This window comes from Eschrichtius robustus, chromosome 2 (assembly GCF_028021215.1).
Source record: "Eschrichtius robustus isolate mEscRob2 chromosome 2, mEscRob2.pri, whole genome shotgun sequence".
NCBI lineage: Eukaryota > Metazoa > Chordata > Mammalia > Artiodactyla > Eschrichtiidae > Eschrichtius > Eschrichtius robustus.
This window is the reverse complement of record NC_090825.1, coordinates 28,764,264-28,791,366: the sequence shown is the minus strand read 5'-3', so window position 1 is coordinate 28,791,366 and position 27,103 is coordinate 28,764,264. Positions and strand designations below refer to the sequence as shown.

Genomic DNA, 27,103 nt, shown 5'->3' with positions numbered 1-27,103 from the left:
CAAATCCTAAGTCTACAGTTGCTCCCAAAGTCCACCTCCTCAATTTGGGATGATTTGTTGTCTGTTCAGTTATTCCACAGATGCAGGGTACATCAAGTTGATTGTGGAGATTTAACCCGCTGCTCCAGAGGCTGCTGGGAGAGATTTCCCTTTCTCTTCTTTGTTCGCACAGCTCCTGGGGTTCAGCTTTGGATTTGGACCCGCCTCTGTGTGTAGGTCGCCTGAGGGCGTCTGTTCTTCGCTCACACAGGACGGGGTTAAAGGAGCAGCTGATTCAGGGGCTCTGGCTCACTCAGGCCCGGGAGAGGGAAGGGTACGGATGCGGGGCGAGCCTGCGGCAGCAGAGGCCAGCATGACATTGCAACAGCCTGAGGCGCCGTGCGTTCTCCCGGGGAAGTTGTCCCCAGATCACGGGAGCCTGGCCGTGGCGGGCTGCACCGGCTCCCGGGAGGGGCGGTGTGGAGAGTGACCTGTGCTCGCACACAGGCTTCTTGGTGGCGGCAGCAGCAGCCTTAGCATCTCATGCCCGCCTCTGGGGTCCGCACTGATAGCCGCAGCTCGCGCCCATCTCTTGAGCTCGTTTAGGCGGTGCTCTAAATCCCCTCTCCTTGTGCACCCTGAAACAATGGTCTCTTGCCTCTTTGGCAGCTCCAGACCTTTTCCCAGACTCCCTCCCTGCTAGCCGTGGCGCACTAACCCCTTCAGGCTGTGATCACGCAGCCAACCCCAGTCCTCTCCCTGGGATCTGACCTCCAAAGCCCCAGCCTCAGCTCCCAGCCCCCGCCCGCCCCAGCAGGTGAGCAGACAAGCCTCTCGGGCTGGTGAGTGCTGCTCGGCACCGCTCCTCTGTGCGGGAATCTCTCCGCTTTGCCCTCCGCACCCCTGTGGCTGCGCTCTCCTCCGTGGCTCTGAAGCTTCCCCCCTCTGCCACCCGCAGTCTCCGCCCACAAAGGGGCTTCCTAGTGTGTGGAAACCTTTCCTCCCTCACAGCTCCCTCCCACTGGTGCAGGTCGCATCCCTACTCTTTTGTCTGTTTCTTTTTTTTCTTTTGCCCAACCCAGGTATGTGGGGGGTTTCTTGCCTTTTGGGAGGTCTGAGGTCTTCTGCCAGCATTCAGCAGGTGTTCTGTAGGAGCTGTTCCACATGTAGATGTATTTCTGGTATATTTGTGGGCAGGAAGGTGATCTCCATATCTTACTCCTCTGCCATCTTGAAGGTCTCCCCTAACCCCAACCTTACACTCCATCCTTTCCCCAACCCCCTTCCCCTTGGCAACCAGAAGTCTGTTCTTTGTGTTCAGGAGTCTGTTTCTGTTTTGTAGACAGGTTCATTTGTGTCATATTTTAGATTCCACATATAAGTGATATTATATGATATTTGTCTTTCTCTTTCTGTCTTACTTCACTTAGTATGATAATCTCTATTTGCATCCATGTTGCTGCAAATGGCATTATTTCATTCTTTCTATGGCTGAGTAGTATTCCATTGTATATATGTCCCACATCTTCTTTATCCATCCTCTGCAAGACAGGTTAGTTGTGATTGGAGTGGAAGGACTGAAATGATTGAGGTATTGAGCTCCAGACCTGCACTGTCGAACACACTAGCCACTGGCTTCATGTGGTAATTTTAATGTAAATTCATTGAAATTAAATAATATTAAAAATTCAGTTCCTCGGTCACACTGGCCACATTTCAAATGTTTGACAGTCACATATGGTTATGGTTGCTGTATTGGACAGAGAAGACATAGACCATTTCCATCATCGTAGGGAGTTCTGTTGTGTGGAACTCCTCTTGACTTTGCTGGTACTGCCAACGCAGAGTTCTGGGAAGCAGAGGGAGCCTGAAATGACCTCTGTGTAGGGAAGGACAGAGAGGAGTAGGAGAGAGAACAGAATTTGAAAGAGAAAGCAAAAGGGCACAAAAGGCAAACTTTGTGTGCTTTGCCCAGACTCCAGCCCTGAGCAAACATGAAGCCACCCCACCACAAAGCTCTTGGTGTTGATACCTGCAAATAAAGGAGCGATTGGCATTGGCTTTGGGCCCCATTTCCTCCAGTGTATGGCCCCTGGGATCTGTGGCTCCTTGTGAAACAAATGACCCTGTCCTGAATCCTGAGCCAAGAGGGACACAGGGGTCACTGGACTCCCAGCCAAAGGGAAATCATCACCATGGTGGCACATGGCAGCCCCTCAGTAACCAAGAGTCCTAAAGCAAGGATACTTGGGAGTTCCTAAATCAAAAGACATTCAGGGAGAAAGGAGAACCTTCTCCATCTGGAATTAGACCTCCACTCAGAGAGTCAGAGAGACGTGGAGGATCTGGGAGCATTCACCTCTTACTGACCACTGGTTCACACTCAGCACTTGGAGTCCCGTGGAGACTTTTCATAACATTAATTCATCTCATCCTCACAATAGTTGGCTGAGGAAAGCAAGACAGATGTGACCCTCTCGACAGTTTCTATTAAAAGAAATTCATCTCAGAAAGAGGAAGAGATGGGCCCAAATCAATCTGACTGAGAAATGGCAGAACCAGCTCTAGAAACCACTGCCCAATTCTGTCTGCAGCTTGCGTCACCTCTCAGGTGAATGAGGGTTACTTTGTACCTGTCCAGATCCCTAAGTGTGCCAGCCCCAAAGTGTGTGACCTCCACCTGGATCATACTGCAACCTCAGTTCATGTCCAGCCCCAAGCCCTGACCATCTCGTGGACTCTTCATTACCAAATAACACTTGCGAACGGCCAAGCAAAGGACTAGACTGAGAAAAAGGAGGTGACTTTTCCCGGAAGACCCCTCCCAGACAAACATTAATGGTAAAGAGGAAATGGCGCGCATGACAGCCTGGGCACCAGAGCTGCCAAGTCTGTTTTCCTGTGCCCGAGACGCAGGGAGATACAGTTTTCCTGGCTCCCAAAACTCTGAGTCTGCAGTGGGAGACCCTGGAACATGCGTGTGGCTTTTGTTTGCTAGAAGAGTATCCAGAAAACTGAATCAGATTAGTCCATTTATAGGACTTTCAGTGGTTGGTGCCAAATATTGATGACTTTCCTCAAATTTGAGAAAATGTCTCACAACGTGGGAGCTATTTACATACATGGCAAAATAACCAATCAGATTCCGTATTTTCTTGGACAGAGCATGCACATCAAAAATCAGATAGGCAGAGTAATTATTGGACTTTCACTTTTAATGACTGCTAGCACTAAATCTGCCATTGTCCAGAGAACTGAAAAGAAAAAAATCAAAAGGATATTCAAACAGATAAAGCAATAGTGAGGATATGATTACTTTGAATGCGCCCAATAAAGCAATACCCCAGCCACAAGCTACTTTGTTCCTTCCCTTCACAGCAGAATCCTGATACTTCTCACTCACATCCACCATTTCCACCCGTAGAGGCCACTAGGGTTGAAAACATACCCATTTCTCCAATTAGACCACTGAGTTGTCCATGCCAGACTTTGATGAAATCATCCCCCAAAGGCCAGATGCCAGGCTAAAAGCAGACTAAACCATGGACGTGTAACACTCACCAAAGAAGTCCTGAGAAAACCAGTCCGAGGTTTGCTTTAGGAGCTCATAATACAGCCAAGGACCCAGACTCTTTTTATCTGGGGACCCTTCTCTTCCACCCTCTCTCTTTTGACCAGGGAGGAAAATCTTCCCCAGCAGACCCGAGAAGACTTCTGCCATGTCTCAGTGTCCAGAGCTGGGTGGAATAACCAGTCCTAAACCAATCACAGATAAATGGGAAGTGAGATTACCACAGTTACCTTAGAACGATAACGCCCCATCCCCTGGGACTGGACAGCTGATAGCTGACAAAACTGGGCTCTGTGTGCAAAAACAAAGGGGAAATGGTTGTTGGAGAAGCAACCAGGAGCATCTGCTACACCCATCTATATGCAGGGCTGTGAACAGAGAAAGAAGAGGGACTTTCTACTCGTCATCCCTCAGGTAGCCTCCCCAGGGAAGCCCCCACCCTCCTTGAGTAGGTCAAATCTGCCTGCTGTTGGCTCTCATGGCCCCTGCAGAGCTCCTTCTTAATACTTGTGTCATTTACAGTAAAGTGTTATACTAGCTTTTCTCTTCTCTACCAGCCTAAGTATTAGGAGGGTTGCTTTAGCACAAGACTAAATTATCAGGGCCCTGCCCATGCCTGCTGCATCAGAGATGCTCAGTGGACGTTTGAAAGATGGATGGATGGATGGGTGGATGGATGGATGGATGGATAGGTGTTCCAGCCACTAAACTAGAGTCATCCTGAAGTTTTCTGAAAATGCATTTAAAGGGGTGAATCCTGGTTCTCATTCCTCCTTCCTTTTTCTCTCAAGGAGTTTGCACTGTGAGTACTTTTTGCTCTCGCCACAGATCCAGCCTAACTCAGATCCCTGGCCATTACATCTTTGATTGGACAGGTGGCTTTTCTGCTAAGAGAGGGCTCCTGAGGGAAGCTGAGTAAAGGGGAAAGAAGAAAAAAAGAGTAAATATAAGCCAGTAAGAGAGACAAGTAATTATCTTGCTGTGTAAGTAGCCCAGATGCTTTGAATGAAGAAGGAAGTTTGAAAGAACATATTGTACAAGAGTGAGAACAGGTGATTAAATCAGGTAGGGACAGGATGTGCCAGTACAAGATGGAGCAAGGTAAGGGGAGAGAGAGACTTTGGCCCTGGGAGTGGTTTCAGGACTTGGCAGAGATGCTCAGATTTCTGGCCATAGACAAGAGAGTGGGGCTTTAACCCTTGAGTCCACCAGCTGCCCCTCTTCCTTACCACCCTTTGGACTTCCAGATTCTCCCACTTTCTCCACCTTCTTTCCCTCTTTTCCACACTTTAAACTTCTAATTCCTTTTGCTTTGTATCCCAAGGATGACCAGAAGCTGAGGGGCCGGGGGTAAAACAAGTACCCAGCTTCCCAGAGAGAACCCAGCTGAACTTCTTAAACTCCGTTTTAATAAGATGACCGCACCCTTTTCTGAGGCTCAGTGCAAGGGGTTTTCCATGAAATTGCCTCTCATCCATTTGTCAGAAGCTTAATGGCAAATAATAGCTAGTTGCCCCTGGGGATTTTAAATAACCCTAAGATGGACATAATAATGGAATTCTGAGAAATGGAGGGAGTTCTTAAAAACAAGTAAGCAGGACATCAAGAACTGTTGAAACCCCTCTTTATTGCCCAAGAGATGGGTCACGTGCTCAGACACCACCACTAATTAACACGGGGAGGCTGGCTGTCAACAGCTGAAAATTGTGCCATGACATGTATAACCAATTTCTGTATCCCACCCTAGTGGGGACTTCGTCCATGTATTTACATTCCAAAACACCAGGTGTCCATGAAGGGATTGTTTTTATGGTGTTAAAATTTTTATTGGGATTTTCCCCCTCAATTATAAAAGTAATAACTTTTAATTTTATTTAGGTATTTTAGTAATACTTTATTTTATTACAAAAATAATATTTTTAAATTTTAGAATCATCCTCCCAGAGATAACCACTGCTAATATACTGGGTGCATATATATATTCCCAGTTTTTCTTCTGTGCACATGTGGAGATACATATATTAGAATTGAGGTCAAACACATCCACTTCCTGTACTCAGTTATCTTCTTTCTTTCACATGTTTCCATATCATTAAAAGTTTTATCACATTATTTTTAAAATTAAATAATATTTTGCTGAATATCTATACCATGATCTAGTTAAATAAGCCTTTATGATTTGATATTTAGATTTTTTTCCCAATATTCTTTTTTTATAAATAGACCAGGGGGGATTTTTTTGTGTGTGTACAAAATTGTTTTTGCACGTCTCTTTTCCTTTGGATAAATTTCTAGAAGTGTATTTTCCAATTCAAAGTGTATCTACAACAGTATGGAGGTTCCTTAAAAAACTAAAAATAGAACTGCCATATGACCCAGCAATCCCACTACTGAGCATATACCCTGAGAAAACCATAATTCAAAAAGAGTCATGAACCACAATATTCATTGCAGCTCTATTTACAATAGCCAGGACATGGAAGCAACTTAAATGTCCATCGACAGGTGAATGGATAAAGAAGATGTGGCACATATATACAATGGAATATTACTCAGCCATAAAAAGAAACGAAATTGAGTTATTTGTAGTGAAGTGGATGGACCTAGAGTCTGTCATACAGAGCGAAGTAAGTCAGAAAGAGAAAAACAAATACCATATGCTAACACATATATATGGAATCTTAAAAAAACAACAACAACAAATGGTTCTGAAGAACCTAGGGGCAGGACAGGAATAAAGAGGCAGACGTAGAGAATGGACACAGGGAGGGGGAAGGGTAAGCTGGGACGAAGAGAGTGGCATGGACATATATACACTACCAAATGTAAAATAGGTAGCTAGTGGGAAGCAGCTGCATAGCACAGGGAGATCAGCTAGGTGCTTTGTGACCACCTAGAGGGGTGGGAGGGAGACGCAAGAGGGAGGAGATATGGGGATATATGTATATGTATAACTGACTCACTTTGTTATACAGCAGAAACTAACACACCATTGTAAAGCAATTATACTCCAACAAAGATGTTAAAAATGAAGAGAAAAAATAAAAATAAAAATGACAGGCAACTATGTATACTGTTCTAAAAAAAAATCAAAGTGTATCTACATTCTTAAGGCTTTTAACATGTATTACCAGAAAGATTTCACCAATTTACACTCAGAAGGCAAGGTGCCAGCCCCGCCTCTACTGTTGAATAGCCACAAGCATTTGCGAACTCAGTGATACCATCCAGAAATCTCACGGCGTTGGGAAAAGAATAAAATAAATATTTTATAAGAAAATACTTTGAAAATTGGAAATCCTATCAAAACACACATCGCCATTATTATCAATTTTTAAACCACCCAATATAGACAAGGCATTACCCTCTCAACCACATACGCCAATGATTTAGAGCCCATTAGAGAATAAAATCCTTAGCAACAAGATGGGAATAAAGACACAGACCTACTAGAGAATGGACTTGAGGATATGGGGAGGGGGAGGGGTAAGATGTGACAGGGTGAGAGAGTGGCATGGACATATATACACTGCCAAATGTAAAATAGATAGCTAGTGGGAAGCAGCCGCATAGCACAGGGAGATCAGCTCGGTGCTTTGTGACCACCTAGAGGTGGGGGATAGGGAGGGGGGGAGGGAGGGAGACGCAAGAGGGAAGAGATATGGGAACGTATGTATATGTATAGCTGATTCATTTTGTTATAAAGCAGAAACTAACACACTATTGTAAAGCAATTATACTCCGATAAAGATGTTAAAAAAAAAAATCCTTACCAACTTCCCTCTAAATGCAACTGACACCCAATACATGTATTTATTCAAAACCATTTATTGAGATTTGTATTAAGGATGAGGAACATAGAAGAAAAAATAATAAAATAATAAACACAGTTCTTGACATCCATGAGCTACCAGCCTGGGCGGGTTCAGGAAGAAAGATAAATCGGGTTTCATTATCAGTTCTATGATACGGTCAGGTCCTGGGTGCTCTGTGGACAGGGCAGCCCCCGCTTTGGGGAGACCCAAGGAAGTCCCTGCCTGAAGGAAGGAAAGCCGAAATTGAGGCGAAGGAGGCAGCTGGGCCTTTGAGTGGGCAGCCATGTGTCAATCTTCATTGCTTCTGAAACAACATGGAGAGATCACATTCTCCGTGCAGCCCTGTGCCTGCGTAGAAAGGGAGCCGTTTCTGTGGGGCAAAGAGTATAACAAGGCACGTGATGGGAAGGCTTGCCCCATGGGGCATACTTTGAGGAACACTCATGGTTATTTCTCTAGATATCAGCCTGGTATTTTAGGCTGTGAGACACAGCCCTTGTGTGAGACACACCCCTTGGCTTGGGACTGCCAAGGGGATTTAGAGCGGAGTGAAAGGAAGATAAAGGGGCAAGACAAGGCAACTGACAAGGAGAAGAACTTTGGAGGGGAAGACAGAGATGCCTGATAAGGAATTTGGCCAAGGGTCTGCCGTGATATGTGGTACCTGTCCACCCACAAAATGCTTGCTCCTGTTAATCCATGAAGTGACATGGGGCTAAATGTGACCTCCAGAGGGGTAAAGAGTGAGAACGAAGACAGCCCGTTGGAGGCTGCGACCCTTGGTTCACTCATCCTTCATACAGTAAGCATGCAAGTGCTCCTGAGGACTTCTCCTAAGCAGGAAACCTCTCTTCTGAACTGCACAGGACATTAAAGGGAACATTATCTGCTGCTCTTCCCAGACTGACTCACTGGCCACACTTTAGCTCTGTGTGCCTGGCACATGCACAGAGCCTGAAAGAAAAGGCGGGGATTATAATGGGTCTTTTTTTTTTTAAACATCTTTATTGGAGTATAATTGCTTTACAAAGTTGTGTTAGTTTCTGCTGTATAACAAAGTGAATCAGCTATATGTATACATATATCCCCATATCCCCTCCCTCTTGCGTCTCCCTCCCATCCTCCCTATCCCACCCCTCTAGCTGGTCACAAAGCACCGAGCTGATCTCCCTGTGCTATGCAGCTGCTTCCCACTAGCTATCTATTTTACATTTGGTAGTGTATATATGTCCGTGCCACTCTCTCACTTCGTCCCAGATTACCCTTCCCCCTCCCCGTGTCCTCAAGTCCATTCTCTACATCTGTGTCTATATTCCTGTCCTGCCCCTAGGTTCATCAGAACCTTTTTTTTTTTAGATTCCATATATATATTCCATATATATTTATATTTAGATTCCATATATATGTGTTAGCATATGGTATTTGTTTTTCTCTTTCTGACTTACTTCACTCTGTATGACAGACTCTAGGTCCATCCACCTCACTACAAATAACTCAATTTCGTTTCTTTTTATGGCTGAGTAATATTCCATTGTATATATGTGCCACATCTTCTTTAGCCATTCATCTGTCAATGGACACTTAGGTTGCTTCCGTGTCCTGGCTATTGTAAATAGTGCTGCAATGAATATTGTGGTTCATGTCTCTTTTTGAATTATGGTTTTCTCAGGGTATATGCCCAATAGTGGTATTGCTGGGTCATATGGCAGTTCTATTTTTAGTTTTTTAAGCAATCAAGGACATTCAGAAATGCATTCCAGACATCCAGGTGCAGATCAGTCCCTCTTCTGAGTCACTCCCATAAAAGCATCCCAAGCCACTTATATTTTGACTTGTAAATAAGTTGGTAATTGACAGAACTGGAGGTATCAGCAAAGCAGCAAACTTCCCTTCCAAATTATATTGTTCTTGTCATAATATTAAAATTAATTTCTGTCTCTGAAGCTGAGTTGAGAAACATGGTATGGGATGTCTGCCAGGCCAAGGATGAAAAATCATTATGGATAATATTACAAGAATGTTTACAAAGATAAGGAGAAATTGGCTAAGCTTTTAGATACGGACTTCCTAATCTTTTTTTTTCCTTGGTAATCTCAGAGAGGGTTGTCTGGAAGACACACCATCAACTACATGTTGTACAAAGAGGTGATGCTATTATTGTAAAGCAGTGAGTCAACAATGATTTACTGGGTTCTGCCAGGCCAGTGTCACGGTAGCCAAATACGCAGACGTTTGCATGGGCCTTTCCATTTCCATGTGCAAATGCATTGACACAGGAAACCTAGCAACCAATTGGGAGTTAGGCCTACTGGTTGTTGATATACACTGATAGGATGGTGGACTTATTAAGAAATCTATAGAGGGACTCTTTTATAATTGACAATAGTACTTACCTTTTAAGGTGTTAAGCATATTATATTCTCTTTTTCTAAGTGCTGTTGTCTTACTCTGGGCTACAGAAGTGCATCACTATTCAAAGCTCACTTATCCAGCAACCACATCTCAGTTGGCTTTGTCCCCCATCTGTCCTAGAGTTCGAATTGATGAACATGAGCAGCTTTATTGGAAGAATCCATAGGGTCTCAGAACATAGCTCTCAGTAATATGGAGGGCCTGTTGATTAATGGGAAGAATGTATTGTAGAGCTCAAGTCAAGTGCTCTTTCAATGGATCTGTGAATCAAAATAATATATTGTGTATGGCTTTATAAAAGTAGTCAGTCAGCCATCAACAAGTGTTGTTGAACACCTGTGGACACATATGAATGTGACAGTGTGTGGAGCTGAAAATGCAGAGGAAGCAAGGCACAGGTTACTTGGAGACTTTGATGATGGTATTCAAGAAGGAACCGTGGCAGTGGGCCAGATGTCAGAGGCTTCCTTCTTATTTACAGCTCTTCTACTTGGTTAAATATGGTAGTTACCATCTAAACTAAGCAGCACTGATTGTCTCTGGATTATCCCTGGATTAGCCATCTAGGTAAGGCTAGTCATTATAACACCCAACCTCTCTCTGTCTCAGAAGCTTAACAACCAAAATTTGTTTCTCACCCATGTCCCTGTCCAGTGGGCATCAGAAGAGGATGCAGGACCCTTCCATCTGTGGGCTGTACTAAGCCCATACAACTGAAGTCTTCCATTTCATCATCCTCTGGGCAGTAATGGATCAGAGAGAGAGAGAGAGAATGTGTGAATATCTTACAGACCAGGACTAGACGAAAAGTACATCATTTCTGCCCACTTTCAGAGGCCCCAACTCCTTCACCTGCCTCTGTCTAACTGAAGGGGAGCCAATGAAGCAAACTTTAACTCTCTACCCAGAAGGAAAAGGAGAACCAAATTCTGATGGACACTAGAAGCTTTTGCTACTCCTGTGGTCTCCCAGAGTTCTAACCGAGATGTAGAAAAGAGCAGGAATTAGAGAGGAAAAATGCTTTCGACACATTCTTGAAAATTTCTTCTTAGATATTGTAACTTTCTCAGATGTGCACACAGCCCGCTCTCAGTGCTCTAAAGATTCTCCCATCAGGCACTTGGCCAAAGCACTTCATCTCTCCAGGCCTTAGTTGCCCAACCTGTAAAAGGGAGAGGTTGGATCAGAATCCTTTCATGTCTTTTGGCTCCTTTCATATCCAAAATGCCATGATTCTAGGACTCCTGCTGTTCATTTCCTCTTGAGACAAATAACCAGAGAGCCAGAGAGGTAATGCCAGTTGGTCAACAATTTACTGTTTTTCATTTTATTTTTAACTTCCCTTCTCACTTCCCAAGCCCACATTTCTAGAAATGGAAATCTACATAGTAGACAAGGTTGTTACCAATATAAGAGTGATTATTATTTAAGTTGTTTTGTGATTGGATGAACAGCACATTCACAGACCCATATATAACACACACAGAGATCCCTCTGTGAAAAAACGATCTCGTTTGAACAGTCTTGCAAAACATATGTTCTCCTCCTACTGCTCTTGCCCTGGATTAGTCAGTTCTGCAGTGGTAACAAATGGTGCTCTCTCAGTGGCTGACAACACATTTCCTTTTTGCTCACTTTACGTAAGGACAGTGGCTCAGCAGCAGGTTGGCCGTGGCTCTGCTGGGATTGGCTGGACTCAGCTGAACTTATCTGGGCTCCACCTGTTTTCTCATTCCGGAACCCAGATGGAGGGAGTAGGCACCATGTGGCACATCTGGAGGACATATGGAGAACAAGAGCAGGAAGGCCTCAGCCAATAAATACAATACCATGCAATTGTGTTTAAGGCTCTGTTTGGATACAGCAAACACAATTACAACCACTCACATTCCATTGATTAGAGTTTTTCATGTGGCCAAGTCCAAATTCATTGAGATGAGATGTGTACTCCACCCACAGGGTGCATGTGAAGCCTTAAAGAAAAACGCACAGTGTAAGAGTTGTGAGTTTAAGTTTTATTCAGGGACCTTACTGAGGACTATAATCTGGGAGACAGTCCCTCGGTAGCTCAGAGGGAACCGTTCTGAAGAGGTAAAGGAGGAGAGAGTTTATACATGATTTTTGGCTAGGAAATACATGCAATTCAGTATACATCTTGTAAAAGATTAATGCTGAAATGCACACACTACTATATATAAAATAGATAACCAACAACAAAGACCTACTCTATAGCACAGGCAACTATACTTATATCTTGTCATAACCTATAATGGAAAAGAATCTAAGATAGATAGATAGATAGATAGATAGATAGATAGATAGATAGATTTAACTGAATCACATTTCTGTACACCTGAAACTAACACAACATTGTAAATCAACCAACTATATTTCAATAAAAATTGGAAAAAAAAATGATTACTGCTGGTCACAAGAATGGATATCTCAAGTTAATGATTTTTTTGCTCTTCTATGTGTGGGAAGATGCAAGAATCTGGGTTCATTAAAATTCTCCCTGATCTGTGCATCCAACTATCCAAGGGGCTGTTTTTCCAAAGCCGAGTGCCCCTTCCCATTTTTCATCCTCAGTTCCTCTTAGGGTGCACTGCGGTGGCTGACAACTTCATCTCTGTAGAGTTGGGGAGTGAGCAAACTCTTTGTTCTTCTTTGTTTACACATGATTGTGTCTAATGACAATGGATGGGGGTATGGAATCCTCTGACTGGGAGGGACTATAATCCAATCTCCTCACACCCCCATTGCCTCCACTGAAATTCTAAGTGCAACATTTCCCATGGAAAGGATGCCACTCTACCTTAGTTCTTAGTTCTTCCACTGTGGAAAAGTTCTTGGGTAGGAGAGAGTTAGGAGGGAGAAGCAGTCAGCAATGGGAGAATGGAGGAAATTTAACAAACACTTATATAGTGTTCATGGTAGACTGGGCACTATTTTAAGCCCATTACCAATACCAACTCTTTGAATCTTCATCATAGTTCTGCGAGGTTGATCCGTGCATTATTCCCATTTTACAGATGAGGAAACTAAGGCACAGAGAAGTTAAGTAAGTTACCTGTGATCACACATTTAGTAAATGACAGAACAGGATTCCAACTCAGATAATTTGGCTCCAAAATCTCTCTTCTTAAATACTCTGAAGGGAAGAGAAATGGGAGGATTCCAGTACCATGGATTAGCTAGTTGCTGCTATGCTACAATTTTAGGGGAGCAAGGAAACCAATTTCCTCTGGAAGGGGCAGACGTTGTTTCAGTAAGACATGACATGTTTTCCAGAATATAGACAAAACTGAACATTGTGAGATCACTGGGATTTAGGCCACTGCCCTAGGCACTGTCCTGCATAGTCTCTGCTCTAATGGAGCTTACAGACTAGTGGAGGGAAACACACCATCAACAAACAAATGAGGAAAAATATCACGGGTCAGTTGATGGTATGAGCTGTGGAGAACAGTAAAGTGGGGTGGGGGGTGAAGAATGTGGAGCAGTGCTGGAGATGGGGTTTGAAGACAGTGGTCAACGAAGATCTTGCTGATAAGGTGACATTTAAGCAATGGCCTGAAGAAGGTGAAGGAGATAAATATTAATATTTGATAAATGAATGAATGAATACTCAACCATATTTCATTGTCCTGGTGAAACAGAAAAAAAAAAAGTTACCTTATTACTCAGACCTGGCCAGGCCTGCCCTCCTCTGGCATAATTCAAGCTGATCTTCTGATTGAGTCCCGATCCTCTTCCTCTGTCACGTGGCTGCTGTCACTTCCAATTTCACCAATGAATTTCCTTCAGGGTGGAAGAGGACACACCCATGATGTCTTTAAATGGCCGAGGGATTTTTCTGGGAATGTGCAGGAGTCACATGGTAGCAATTGTTCACCTGCTCTGGGCTGCAGGGTGGGAGGGAGGGGGCTGATTTGGGCTGTTATTATTAGTCTGTGTGCCTGCACATGCATGTTAGACGAGGATGAGCATATTTTGACAGGGAGGTGAGCCAGATGTGAACACAGACACAGCTAATAGAATTACTGAGCAAAATGAGTAAATGAGAAGGTGTGAAACCTTTGGAAGTGTGCAGAGATTAAACTTGGTTGATATCAAGAAGGCAGAGGGGGACTTCCCTGGTGGCACAGTGGTTAAGAATCCGCCTGCCAACGCAGGGGACACGGGTTCGAGCCCTGGTCTGGGAAGATCCCACATGCTGTGGAGCCACGAAGCCCACGAGCCACAACTACTGAGCCTGCACTCTAGAGCCCGCGTGCCACAACTGCTGAAGCCCGCGCGCCTAGAGCCCGTGCTCCGCAACAAGAGAAGCCACCGCAATGAGTAGCCTGCGCACCGCAGCAAAGAGGAGACCCCGCTCACCGCAACTAGAGAAAGCCCATGAGAATCAACAAAGACCCAACGCGGCCAAAAACAAAATAAATAAATAAATAAATAAATTTATTAAAAAAAGAAGAATGCAGAGGGGTGCTTTACTGCTCTCTAGGAATGAGAGGGATCAGGGCCAGGAGGAGCCAGGACCTTGAAACCTATCCTTCCTCCCAAGAAGAGCAGGAGCGTGGGCAGTGAGAGGGACAGCGCGAGACGGGAGGGGTCAGGCGACAAGCTGGGCTGCAAGGAGGCGGTATCCGGGAATCCTGCCAGGCATTCAGAAAGACGGTCCAGCCACGCACCACGGATGCTGGGGCCAACAGAATACGGGGTTGCAGGCCGGCCCTAGGAGTCAGCTACTGATCTGGGCACCGGGCAGAGATCCAGGGCCTGAAGGGCCTGTTATGGAAGAAGTGGGGTCTTAACAGTTGACCCCGCAGGATTCCAGCACCAGGAACAGAACAGGACCCGATGCAAGCCTTCCCTGGGCTTCTCTCACTGCATGGACATTCTGCCCAGAGCCTGCAGGTGGAGCTCAAGTGGCCCCAGCTATCTATGGAAAGCTGTGGCAGGCAGGTCAGGGCACGCTCTGGGCTGGGTGAATAGACACAGAGTGAAAATGTTCTATCACAGAAGCGCCAGGCTACTGTGAGAGGCGCACTTACGAGGGTCAAGGTGAGCCGAGTTTTTAGCTTACGGTTACGGGGGCTTCGTTTGTTTGATTTTGGTGTTGTGTACCATATCTAGAAAGCTAACGTGTTAAGCAACTGGAGGTCCCGCTAACCTCCAATGCAGTTGTCAACAGGAAGGAGCAAAATAATAACCTTGCAGCCTCAGCAAGCAGAGGCAGCAATGGGGGAGTCTGACCAGGACCCCGAGGAAGGCCGGGTTAAGTCAGCACAGAGGGGGAGGCAGATGAGAGGAAAGGGAGGAGGGAAGGGATCCTGGGTTCACGAGGTCTCCCCCAGTCAGAAGGGGCTCCCTGCAAACCTGCATTAAGCTGGCCTGAAAGTTTCAACTACCCCCAAGTCCTCCTCTTACATGGGGGGACGCCGAGCCCAGAGAGGTGGAGTGAGGGGTATGCTGGTCAAAGTTTAACAACTGCTCTTCCGGGCGAAAAAAAAAGAAGAAAGAAACATTCTGATTTGTAGCATTTGCCAGTTCCCAACATATAAGTACTCCCACTAGGGCTGATTTCAAGCTACCAACAGGAAGCCCGCTGGCTTACAACATTCCTTGAAAATGTAACAGTGGCTTCCTGGTGTAGACCTACACCCCCGGGGAGAGTGCCCTTGACCTCGTAGCCCTCCTCACAAGGAACCCTCAGCTCAGGTCAGTCCTTTTAGGAAAATGCCCTTTCCAGGCCCAGAGGATGGAGGAAGATCCAATCCTACCTCCTAACCAGTAGCTGCCTTGCCTAGTCCTTTATGCTATAACCACGGCTTCAAAAGAATCACCTAAGTGCTTGTGAAAAACGCCCCTTCCAGTACCAGCTTGCAATCAGTAGATAAATAAGCCCTGGAGATCTCATGCAGGGCATAGTGATTATAGACAACAATGTAAACTTCAAAGCTTCTAAGTGACTAGCTCTTAATTGTTCCCATCACAGAAATGATTGTTATGTGACTTGATAGAGGTTTTAGCGAATGCTGCACAATTATATTCCAATAACATTTTTTAATTTAAAAAATGCCCCTTCCTAGGTCCCGCCCTCCAAAAATTTTGACCCATTGTATCTGGGATGGGCAGTGGTGCCCAGAACAGACTCTAGAAGCGGTACCCCAGGAACATCCACTGCTATTGAAGGACCATACCTAGAGCCCCGCAGCACCCTGTATCAGAGCCGACTTTGGGAAGGGAGAGTGTGCCGAGAGAGCCCTTTATCAGAAAGAGGGATGCCTTAGACGGCTCAGAACCCGTGGTCCCAAGGTCCTCTGACCTGTCCACCAAGCCATGGCCGGGCTGGGTTCTGTGCGTTGGAGCTTCTTGAAGGTAGAGGCCACTACTCCTTTGTAGCCATCAGAAGTGCGAAAGCATGGTGGTTAACAACCCAGATCATGGAACCCAGCTGCAGAGTTCCTCTCCCTCTGTACACTGCTCACTAGCTGTGTGACCTCGGACAACTCATGGAGGCTCTCTGGGCTCCAGTGTCCTCATCTGTAAAATGGACATATTCATAGAACTTAACATCTCAGTGCCTGGCATGTAGTGTGTCCTACACGAGGGTTTGCTGATTTTATCACCACGCAGTTCCGAGCACACTGGACGCTTTTAAGATAAGTTTGTTGGTTTAAACCACTTACCCCCTTGGGCTTCCATTTCCTCATCATGGGAGCCGTGACATAGTAGTAGGAACAATAATAGCTTTCCTGCCTCTGCACAGGATTATTGTAAGAATAAATATGACCATGATGTGAAAGTGCTTTAAACACTACAGATCTCCGTGTAAATGTTTTGTCATTTTGTCTTTGATGTTGTTGTTAATTTGAGGCAGGACTCCCAGTCTAAAAACTGGATTCCCATTTCTGCTGTGCTGGCTGAGCTGTGTGACAGTGGGCAAAGCCAGTTACCTCTCTGAGCCTCGGTTTCCTCTCCCATTGAGGGAAGCCTCCTAGCAGAGGCATTATATGTGTTAGGCGGCATCAGTGGTTCCCAGCCCTGACTTTACATTGAAATCATCTGGAGGGCTTTGTTAAAATGTCCATGTGCCAGTGGACACAATTCTGAATCAATCAGAACCTCTGGGAAGACATAAGAGTTGGTCCTTTTAAGAAGTTCCCTACATGGTTCTAATGTGAATCCTGGACTGAAAACCACTGGAGTCTGGAACAGCTTTGTAAACTGCAAAACCTAATGTACAATTTGTGGATTTTTTTTTAATTGTTGTTAATTGATGGTCTTATGAGGAACTAGTTCCTCTGAAAATCAGGCCAAAGGGCAATTTCCACCATCTGTCTGAAGTGTGCACTGACTGGGGAAAATTGAAACTCACCCAATTCCTATTCTTGCCTTCAAGCCCAGGGGGCTGAGTGAAAATAAGCCTCTCTGAGAGCAAAAACGCTGCTGGCATGTTGCGGCCAGTGAGAGGAGTTGGTGTAATTGGATTTGGAAGCAATGCCTCCAGCCGTGGGGAAGCATTCAGGGTTCTGTTTTATTAAAGTGACTCCCGTGCGAAGGCGCGTACGTCACCGTGAGCGGTTTACCCCGATTAGGTTAGGGGCCAGGAGATCTTTCTGTGTAAGTCCCCAGGTGCAGTACCAACCCTGATTTGGCTCCAGTTTGGACAAATCCGATCTCTGCTAATTGTCTACCTCTTACATCGCACAGCTGTGGTCATGCACAGCATACTTCCTCTGCTTGGATGCATTTTCACAGACAGAGAGTCTTCAAGAAGTTCGAGAAGTTCTGGGATTCACAAGAGAGGAGGGAGGGGCTGTCTGGAATCAGAGGTGGACATTTTCTAACTGTCTCTCTACTATTTCTAGTAACATTCACACAGCCATGATGTTCTGACTAAACTTCTGGGTTCGACTGGGATGGTCATTTTATATAGAAGTGATTCCCTTATGGAAAGTGCCAGATGTTTCCCATCAAAGGATATCTCAGGACAGGGAATGAGAAGGCAACCTGTTTGAGAAGCAATAAAATGTAAACTTGATCATTGCAGTGATAAAAAAAAAGAAAAGAAAAGAAAAATAATAATGGATGACATATGAGAAAACGTCCTGCTGTAAAATTTCACAAACAAACGTGTAACTATGATTTCTGGGCTGTGGACAGATAAACACTTCAGTGCCGTGGGCACATGTTTGCATGCAACCCAGGAAGAGCTAGGACCTTCATCTCCCCACCCTCAGGCCAGGGTTCTCCTAGCACTGTATCCGCAACATTCAATGCCTGCATTCAAGAGTGGCTGCCATGTTATCTTGAAAACCTCTTCAGATTCCCCTGTCAAAGACAGAATGCTAAGCTGGCATCAAGTCCAGAGTTTGATAATATTAGCACAGGACCAGTTCTTCTGCATGCAGATTTACATCCCCTATCTTAGATTCTTGTTCTGCTTTTTCAACTTTAAGGTTTCAGTGATTCACTTATTCTCTCTACAGTCATTGACCCTTGACTTTGGGCAGAGCTTGTAAAACGGCCTTAATCTTGAGCCTGGTGTGAAATAGCTAATCCCTCCTGCTGCTCTCCCCACCCTTAGCAGATTATGTCCTCTGCTTTCCAAACTAAATATTAGCATTCTGTATTGGAAAGACATGCCAGATTCCTGGAAATCAAAATGTACCTGTGGGGTTCTCGCCCTGTTTTTTTAGTCTCAGGCCATCTAACAGGTAGAGCAGCAGGTAAGGAGACCCAGCGGGCAGAGGACGCCAATCCAGCAGACCCCAGAGGAAGCAGCTAACACAATTCCCAACATTTCAAACAGTGGGTGAATGTATTTCAAATTTGTTCGCAAGAAATGAGATTGTTTGCATTTTTAGGACCACACAGGCGTTTGGAACTTAGTTTGCGTTTATAGTCAGGAGGTATGGCAGGTGGTGTCCTAACCATTTATGGTAGAGAACTGAAAGTTGGGGAGGAGCGCAAAGTGGGTATGAGCTGTGCAGGGCTCCCCTGCCATCGGAGTCTTGATCAATCTTAGCATAATCCAAAGTTTACCGAAAACTGGAACCCTCAAATGTCCATCAAGAGTAGAATGAGGAAATAAATTATGGTCTTTCATTCAATGTAATATGAATGAAGATGAATGAGGTGAAGTGAAAATGAATTTTGTACGAGTCCATGTAACAACAAGCTTGAATCATACAACAACATGAAATGAAAGAAGCCAGGCACACACACTCAAAAAATGCATATTGTATGATTCTATTTCTATAAAGTCCCAAAGTAAGCAAAACTAACCTGCAGTGTTAAAAGTCAGAAGAGTGGTTCCTCTTGGGAAAGGGTGGGTAGAGATTGGGGGGAGACACCAGGGAGATTCCTGGGATGCTATTAGTGTTCTATTTCTTGACCTGATGGTAACATAGACATATTCACTTTGCGATAATTCATTGAGCAGAATACTTATGATTTGTGCATTTCACATGTGTGACATTCTTTAAAGAAATTCAAATCTTGGATGGGGCCCTGCTTATCCATGGGAATTGGGCTTGCAAGAGCTAGGTAAGTCCTCAGAATCCCTGCCCAGCATGCTAGGTTCATTTCTAGAGTCAGGGAAACTGAGTCAAAATCTGAGTAGAGCATTGGGGCAACAGTAGCAGATGAGGCAAGACAAGGTGAGAATTGCATTCACTTCAAGACCACCTGACACCAGGTCTTGGGAGCAAGTCCCACAAAATGGTAGCGCTGAGATTTCTGGCGTTTGGGATTGGCTCAGGGCCTGGGTGAGCCAGCATATGCAGATAGAGTCTACCAGGGGGTAAAGGGTGAAAGCTCAGGTCTGGTTTTTTGTTTTTTTTTTTAACATCTTTATTGGAGTATAATTGCTTTACAATGGTGTGTTAGTTTCTGCTGTATAACAAAGTGAATCAGCTATACCTGTACACATATCTCCATGTCTCCTCCTTGTGTCTCTCTCCCACCCTCCCTATCCCACCCCTCTAGGTGGTCACAAAGCACCGAGCTGATCTCCCTGTGCTATGCGGCTGCTTCCCACTAGCTATCCACTTCACATTTGGTGGTGTACACACGTCCATGCCACTGTCTCACTTCGTCCCAGCCTACCCTTCCCCCTCCCCGTATCCTCAAGTCCATTCTCTACGTCTGCATCTCCACTCCTGTCCTGCCCCTGCTTTCTCAACTCTTGGCCCGTGTAGATGAGACTTGGCTTAATGGAAAAGAGTGATGAAGGGAAGCGTTTGGACAGAGAGAATCTGAACAGGATGAGCATTAATGCCGAGCAAGATGAGGAAGAAGAGGGTTTGTGGGGTCATACCAGAGTGGGACACAGCACCGGGAGAAGGCATATTTGAATAAGATTACGGAGGAGCATAAAGATGGGAGAGTCTCTGAGCATTCAGAAGCGAGGAAGCCGAGGCAGTTTGTCGTGGGCGAGGCGTGGAGGCTGCTGACTCGCTACAGACCTGCTTTGCAGTTTCACTTTTTGCATTTTTAAACCACAGTCACACTAGGGGAGCTACTGAGGAGAGAAACCAAGATAACTGTCCTCTGGTGGGAGTATAGGGCTAACGTTTTCCTAGTTGGACTCCAAATATTTGGAGCCATTTACCACTATAACCATCACTAAAAGCAGTCTGTGGACACTCTTTGGATGTTCCGGCCCCAGTTAGAGTGAATAATCTTGACCAAGATCCTGCTGCAATGGGGGAGCTGACTCAGAGAGACAAAAACAAAAAATTTTTTTAAGTTATTTACACCTTTTTTATTGAAGCATAGTTGGTTTACAATGTTGTGTTAGTTTCTGGTGTACAGCAAAGTGATTCAGACTTCAGATCTGAATATAATATCTGACCCAAATATTTTCTTTTTTGGATTATTTACCATTATAGGTTATTACAAGGTATTGAATATAGTTCCCTGTGCTATACAGTAGGATCTTGTTGTTTATGTACAGTGGTGTGTATCTGTTAATCCCAACCTCCTAATTTATCCCTCCCCCCTGACTTTCCCCTTTGGTAACCATAAGTTTGTTTTCCATGTCTGTGAGCCTGTTTGTATTTTGTAAATAAGTTAATTTGTATCAATTTTTTTAGATTCCACATGTAAGTTATATCATATTATTTTTGTGTTTGTCTGACTTATTTTACTTAGTATGATAATCTCTAGGTAATCCACATTGCTGCAAATGGCATTATTTCACTCTTTTTTACGGCTGAGTAATATTCCTTTGTATATATACACCACATCTTCTTTATCCATTCATCTGTTGATGGACATTTAGATTGCTTCTATGTCTTGGCTATTGTAAATAGTGCTGCTGTGAATATTGGGGTGCATGTATCTTTTCGAATTAGAATTTTTGTCCTTTCCGGATATATGCCCAAGGGTGGGATTGCTGGATCATACTGTAACTCTATTTTTAGTTTGAGACAAAAACCAAATTTATCCCCAGCCTCGTGTCCACCAGCCATAAAAATGATCAGTGGACAGCGGGAGGTATGCCTAGTGTGGGGAGAGACCACAATAGATGATCAGGTTAACAGTCGGCATAGCAAAGTGGGCAGTTGGGGTTATCTTTCTCTCTGAAGGTTTACTTACCCCACTGTGTTTACCCTGCTGGAGAATCAGTTGCAGGATGAGTTGGGAATCATTATTTATTGAAACACAGTAATGAGACCACTATGAGTGTGTCCAATTCCCTGACATGGGGGTTTCAAGGCGTCAGAAACTACCCGTGGCTAGTCAACAGATTCCAGGATATCTTAGGAAATCCCAGAGGAGCTTATTTCTTTTTAGTTTATAAAATGCTTCCTGAAAGCACTTTTATTGGAAAACTTTATTTAGGAGAGTTTCTTTGAGCCTGGACCAGCGTACCAGGAAGCATAAGTGATGACAGTATCTGCTCCTGCCTGCTCCACCCTGCTCCCCATCCAAGTGTTTCTTTTTCAAAACACGTGGAGCCCTAGTTAGCACGTGACCTCGCCCAAAAGGTGTGATTTATAGCAGTTGATCTCAAGTATTTTGATGCAAAAAGAGAAGGGAAGTTTCAATAAAAGGATATTATAGAACTTCTTCAGCCAGTAGGTAGAATTCCCATCCCCAAGCCAGGCTGAGATCAGATCTTTAGGACAAAAAACTCTTTCAGGTCTAGATGGGTCCAGTGAAGCTGGGTTAGGGAGAACAACAGTGTTTGAGATCCTCAGGCACAAGTATGGTGGTTGAGCTCGCTGAGTCCTGGCTCTCTTGATGCCACACCCGCTCCAGGCTGGGGTGCTGTTCACCTCGACTCAGTCACCGTGGTCTCCACCGTCTCCCCCATAGAATGGGGAATAATTGCATGTTCATCACACACTGTCCACAAATGAGGAGGATTCATCAGACGCTCTCAGATTTGCCAGATTCCTCTCTCCCAATGGCACGTGACTGACAATTTACTACACCTTTCTACACTTTCATTTCCTCTTCTGTTAAAAGGGTTGGTAATAGAGAAAGAGAAATATCGGATGATATCACTTACATGTGGAATCTTTAAAAATGATACAAATGAACTTATTTACAAAAAGGAAACAGACTCACAGACTTGGAAAACAAACTTATGGTTACCAAAGGGGAAAGGTTGGAGGGGAGGGGTTAATTAGGAGGCTGGGATAAACATATACACACTACTATGTATAAAATTGATAATCAACAAGAACCTACTGTATGGCACAGGGAACTCTGTCCAATATTCTGTAATAACCTATACGGGAAAAGAATCTGAAAAAGAATGGATATATGTATATGTGTAACTGAACCACTTTGCTGTACACCTGAAACAACATTGTAAATGAACCTACTCCCATATAAAATAAAAATTAAATTTAAAAAGGGGGGGATTGTAATAGCCCATGCTACGCACAGGGGCATTGTGAGGGCTCAGTGCAATTTGGATGATTAAGACACTCAGCGCAGGGACTTCCCTGGCGGTCCAGTGGTTAAGACTCTGCCCTTCCAATGCAGGGGGTGCGGGTTCGATCCCTGGTTAGGGAACTAAGATCCCACATGCTGCGCAGCGCAGCCGAAAAAAAAATTTTTAAAAGACACTCAGCACAGTGCCTGGCCCATGATAAGTGTTCCATACATAGGAGGAATGACTTGAAACCCATTATGAGCCTTTAGCATCTTGATTTAATTAGATGACCCTCAGGGGTTAGATAGAGCAGGTGGCTTAGAACGTGTCACCTGGGAGGATATTCAAAAAGAATCCTGAAAAAGCAACTAGAAGGTCCCTAAAGAACAGCATACTGGCTACTTCACAGGAGTTGTTACTGAACCAGGAGCCCCAGTTATGAGAGAGTCCCTTGATGGCGCCTGTGTACATCGAACCTCTAATTCGTCAAAGATTTCTATTTCCGAGTACATCTCAGAGGGAGTAGTACATCTCAGGTGGAGAAGGCTTCAAGAAGTTGTCTGTTGGGGCTTCCCTGGTGGCGCAGTGGTTGAGAATCTGCCTGCCAACGCAGGGGACGCGGGTTCGAGCCCTGGTCTGGGAAGATCCCACATGCCGCGGAGCAACTAGGCCCGTGAGCCACAGCTACTGAGCCTGCGCGTCTGGAGCCCGTGCTCCGCAACAAGAGAGGCCGCGATAGTGAGAGGCCCGCGCACCGCGATGAAGAGTGGCCCCCGCTTGCCGCAACTGGAGAGAGCCCTCGCGCAGAAGCGAAGACCCAACACAGCCATAAATAAATAAATAAATAAAATTAAAAAAAAAAAAATGGTCCACATCAAAAAAATTAAAAAAAAAAAAAAAAAAACAGTTGTCTGTTAGGTGGTGTGCGGCTGGCAGATGGTGATCCGCCCTCTGACCAGGAGGAATGGACAAAGGCTGGCCTTTTCCGGGCTCATCAAACAGCACTCAGTCATTTCCAATGTCCCTAGACGGGCAGCCTTGCCCCTGGGTGCCCTTCCCCTGATTTAAAAAACCCCATAAATTTTAAAGGGAAAATGTAAGCCATGGGTTTCCAAGAATTTACACTTACTTCATCAAATCTCTTGTTTTCCGAGAGTTGTGTGGAGTCCAAAAAGACTAATGAACCGTTTCCAAATGTCTTTAAAAATCCTTTTTTCTTAGAAGGACATTTAGAGGTTTTAAAAGTTGTTCCAAGGGTAAAAATAATAATATAATAATAAATTTCTCAAAACTCTCAACCCCTGCAGGTTCAAAACTTGCTTAATTCTTCAAACCCAAGGGACTTGAATTATTACTGGGATTTGTCATTTCTTGTTTATGGGGCTTTTCCAAAGGGGAGGAAGAAACCATGTGGAGGTTCACTAGAGTTCACTGCATCGTTCACAGCCATGCCCATAGCCCAGAAGGCTTCCAGAATCTTCTCAACCTGAACCTTCAGGGGAAGCCCCCCTTACTTGGTGGCATCCGTGAGGCCAGGTTGGAGTTAAACTGAATGCACTGACTTTTTCAGCCTGGCTTAATTTTGGCTGGAGGATCAAAGCCATCCCAGAACAATTCTTTTGTAGGGAATACAATCTATGTCACGTAAAACAGGTGATGTATTGTTAGGTGACTGTGGGGTGCAAAGAGAACAATTTTTCCTTGGGGTGTGTGCAAAGAGCCAGCTGCGGCTGGGCTGCCCTTGAACGTTGTCATCTGATGACCTCTGGTGGTAGCATTTTTCCCAGCATGTGCGCAGCGATGCTTCTGAGCCAAGCCATCCTTGTTACATTTTCCTACATTCCTTTCCTCCTGTTTTTGTTATTCATGTTCAGCAAGGAGCAAGAATCAGTTGCAATCACCCAGAGTAAAGTGGTGCATGTGCCTAACCAGACTGTCGTTTCAAAAAAGTTGCCTGTGCCTTCTCTTTCAGTGAACCTCTGATACATTTCCTGTGGAAAGAGAAGGGAGCCAACATGAAGGAAAATGCGGCCTCCATGGTGGTTTTCATTTTGCTACTCTTTCTCAACACCAACCTTCTGAATGGTAAGTAAGAGACTGTCCTGTTCTCTTTCATTCCCTGGGGTGTTTATATGAGAGGAGGGGAGAATCCATCACAGTCCTCTTGCAATGCAGTTACGAGAAATGAAAATGTCCATGTCATTTGCTGCTATTAAATTATTTACAATATTTTGGGGATTAAAACGAATGCAAAAATTAAGGCAAAAGAATGAATGCAATTAATGCAAAATCCTGGCACTATGCTCTGACTTCCATCCTCATTCTGGGAGTGCAGGGAAAGACCTCTACCAACAACAGACCAGAGTTTCAGTTCAGGTTCTGTCCCTTACTAGCTGTGCAACCTTGAGCCAATTACCTAACCTCTCTGGGTTTATACATTTTCAAAGTGAGAATAGTGATGTTTCTTCCACCTCAGATGAAAAGGTGTGTGAGGAAAATCTTTGAAAACCTGTAAAGAGTTATAAGGGGATTGCTGTTACATGGTGGGAAACGGGTATAGAGCCAACTCTGTTATGGGGAAATGAAATTTACAACTAGACTAGAGTGTGTGAGCCTGTGTGTGTACATTTCAGTGTGTCTACCCCTGCGTATTTCTGGGTGTGTACACTTTTGTATACCTGTGTATATCTTAACTTCCCTATATGTGCCTGATTGCAAATGCTTCTCTGTGTATACCTGTCTGTGTACACATTTGTGGGTGTATATTTCTGTGTATGTACCTGTGTGTGCACTGGTGTATACTTCTACAAGTATGCATCTGTGTATATTATTCCTCTGTGGTATGTGGGTGTGCTTCTGATATGGGCTCTATTTGAGCATGTGTGTGTGTGTGTACCTGTGTGTGGTACCTCTGTGGTTGTTCCTGTGTTTGTGTGCATTTTACAGGGATAGTGAGACAGTCCATTCATTGTAACCATCTCCTCTAAAGTGGGTGAAAGAAACATTTAACTAATTATAATTTCACAACTTTACCCTCCTCTCTTGAGTTTCCTCGAGGTACTATTAATAACCAGTGAAATGTGAGAGAGAGGAGCTTTCAGAGAAAAAGGAACGCAGAGATCAGTATAATCCATAAGGAAATTTTAAGTATTCAAGTAATCAACAGTGGCCTTAATTGGCTTCTAAATATGCTCATTATTGAGCCATAAGTTTTGTGCATTTTGAAAAGTAAACTTTCCTTTCTACCTCACGTACTCCTCCCTGGCCACAACAACAAACAAACAAAAAATCGCTTCACCCTGTGAAATTACCCTGAAGAAATGTTCCCCAGAGGACGAGCCACGTTACAAACATCGGCAGAGCTGACCCCAGGCCGTCTGGCGTGGACCGTTTTCGGGGGGCTGGGAGGCGGCTGGGCTCCGGCTGACACTCAGCCTGGTGACCTCAGCCCCAGCCCGTGCGCCACATCGTCCCATTCCATTCAGCTCTTCTTTCCAGTGGTTTTGCCTAGTGCCCTGTCTTCCCACCTGTGTTCTCCTCCAAACTTGCTCTTTCTGACCTGCTAGCAGTTCTACCCGGGAGCCAGCGTGAGGGACGAAGGGCAAGTGTGGCAGAAAACAGAGAAGCCCCAGAGGCTGAGGGACCACCACCTGGAAGCTCTTCTCTCTGCTCCTGATTTCCTGAACTAAACACCACCTGGGGTTACGTGGCTCGGTGTGGATGGGCCCCCCCAGCCCAGCAGCATCAGGGCAAACTCAGGGCCACTGTTTCCCTCTCTGGACCTGACAGATCAGGAACGGAAGAGGGAGCCAGCTCACCAAGAACTTTGGGGATTAGGGAACTCCGAAGCATCCTCCACTTGACATTGGGTTTTCCACATCAGCTCTTTCAGCCCTGCTAGCTTCCAGCTGGGACTAAGTACAGCTCCTAGATAATGATGGTAGCTAGTAACCGCAAGAGCACTCGCCCACCTCTAGGAGCTCCCACGCCTCCTACCCCAACAAGAGCCAAGAATTACAAGGGAACCCTTTGCCAGCTCGCCACATAAAGACCCAGGGAGAGAGGGGGAAATATAAGGGAAAAGGGACCAAAAACCCAAATGAGGAAATGGAGGCAGGGAGGATGGGGAGGCAGGGAGGATGGGGAGCCAGACTGTGAGGCTGAATCAGAGGTCAAAGCTGAATGGAATCAAGGGAGAGTGAAGGGGAAAAGGAAGGGACAGAGAAGATGGGGAGGAAGCAGCTCAAGGGGGAGCCTCGGTGATACAGTGAAAGAGCAAGAGAAGAGAGCTGGGTTCACTGTGTGGGAATGGCAGAAAGATGATGGTTAGCGAGCCAGAGGGGAGAGGTCCGGAGAGCACGGGATCAGCAAATGACCACAGGATGCTCGTGCCCGGGGGAGAATTCTTTTTACTGGGCTGTGGGT

At 45.0% G+C, this 27,103-nt stretch overlaps 1 protein-coding gene across 1 annotated transcript in view; it reads left to right on the top strand.

Moving 5' to 3' along the window:
• The window catches only part of PRLR (prolactin receptor), a 138,915-nt gene that overhangs the window by 96,313 nt on the left and 15,499 nt on the right, over positions 1 to 27,103 (top strand). Inside the window, exon 3 of the mRNA XM_068532335.1 lies at positions 24,651 to 24,763. Within this exon, the coding sequence (XP_068388436.1) occupies positions 24,694 to 24,763 (70 nt within the window). The 5' untranslated portion in view covers positions 24,651 to 24,693. The remainder of the gene's footprint in view (positions 1 to 24,650; positions 24,764 to 27,103) is intronic.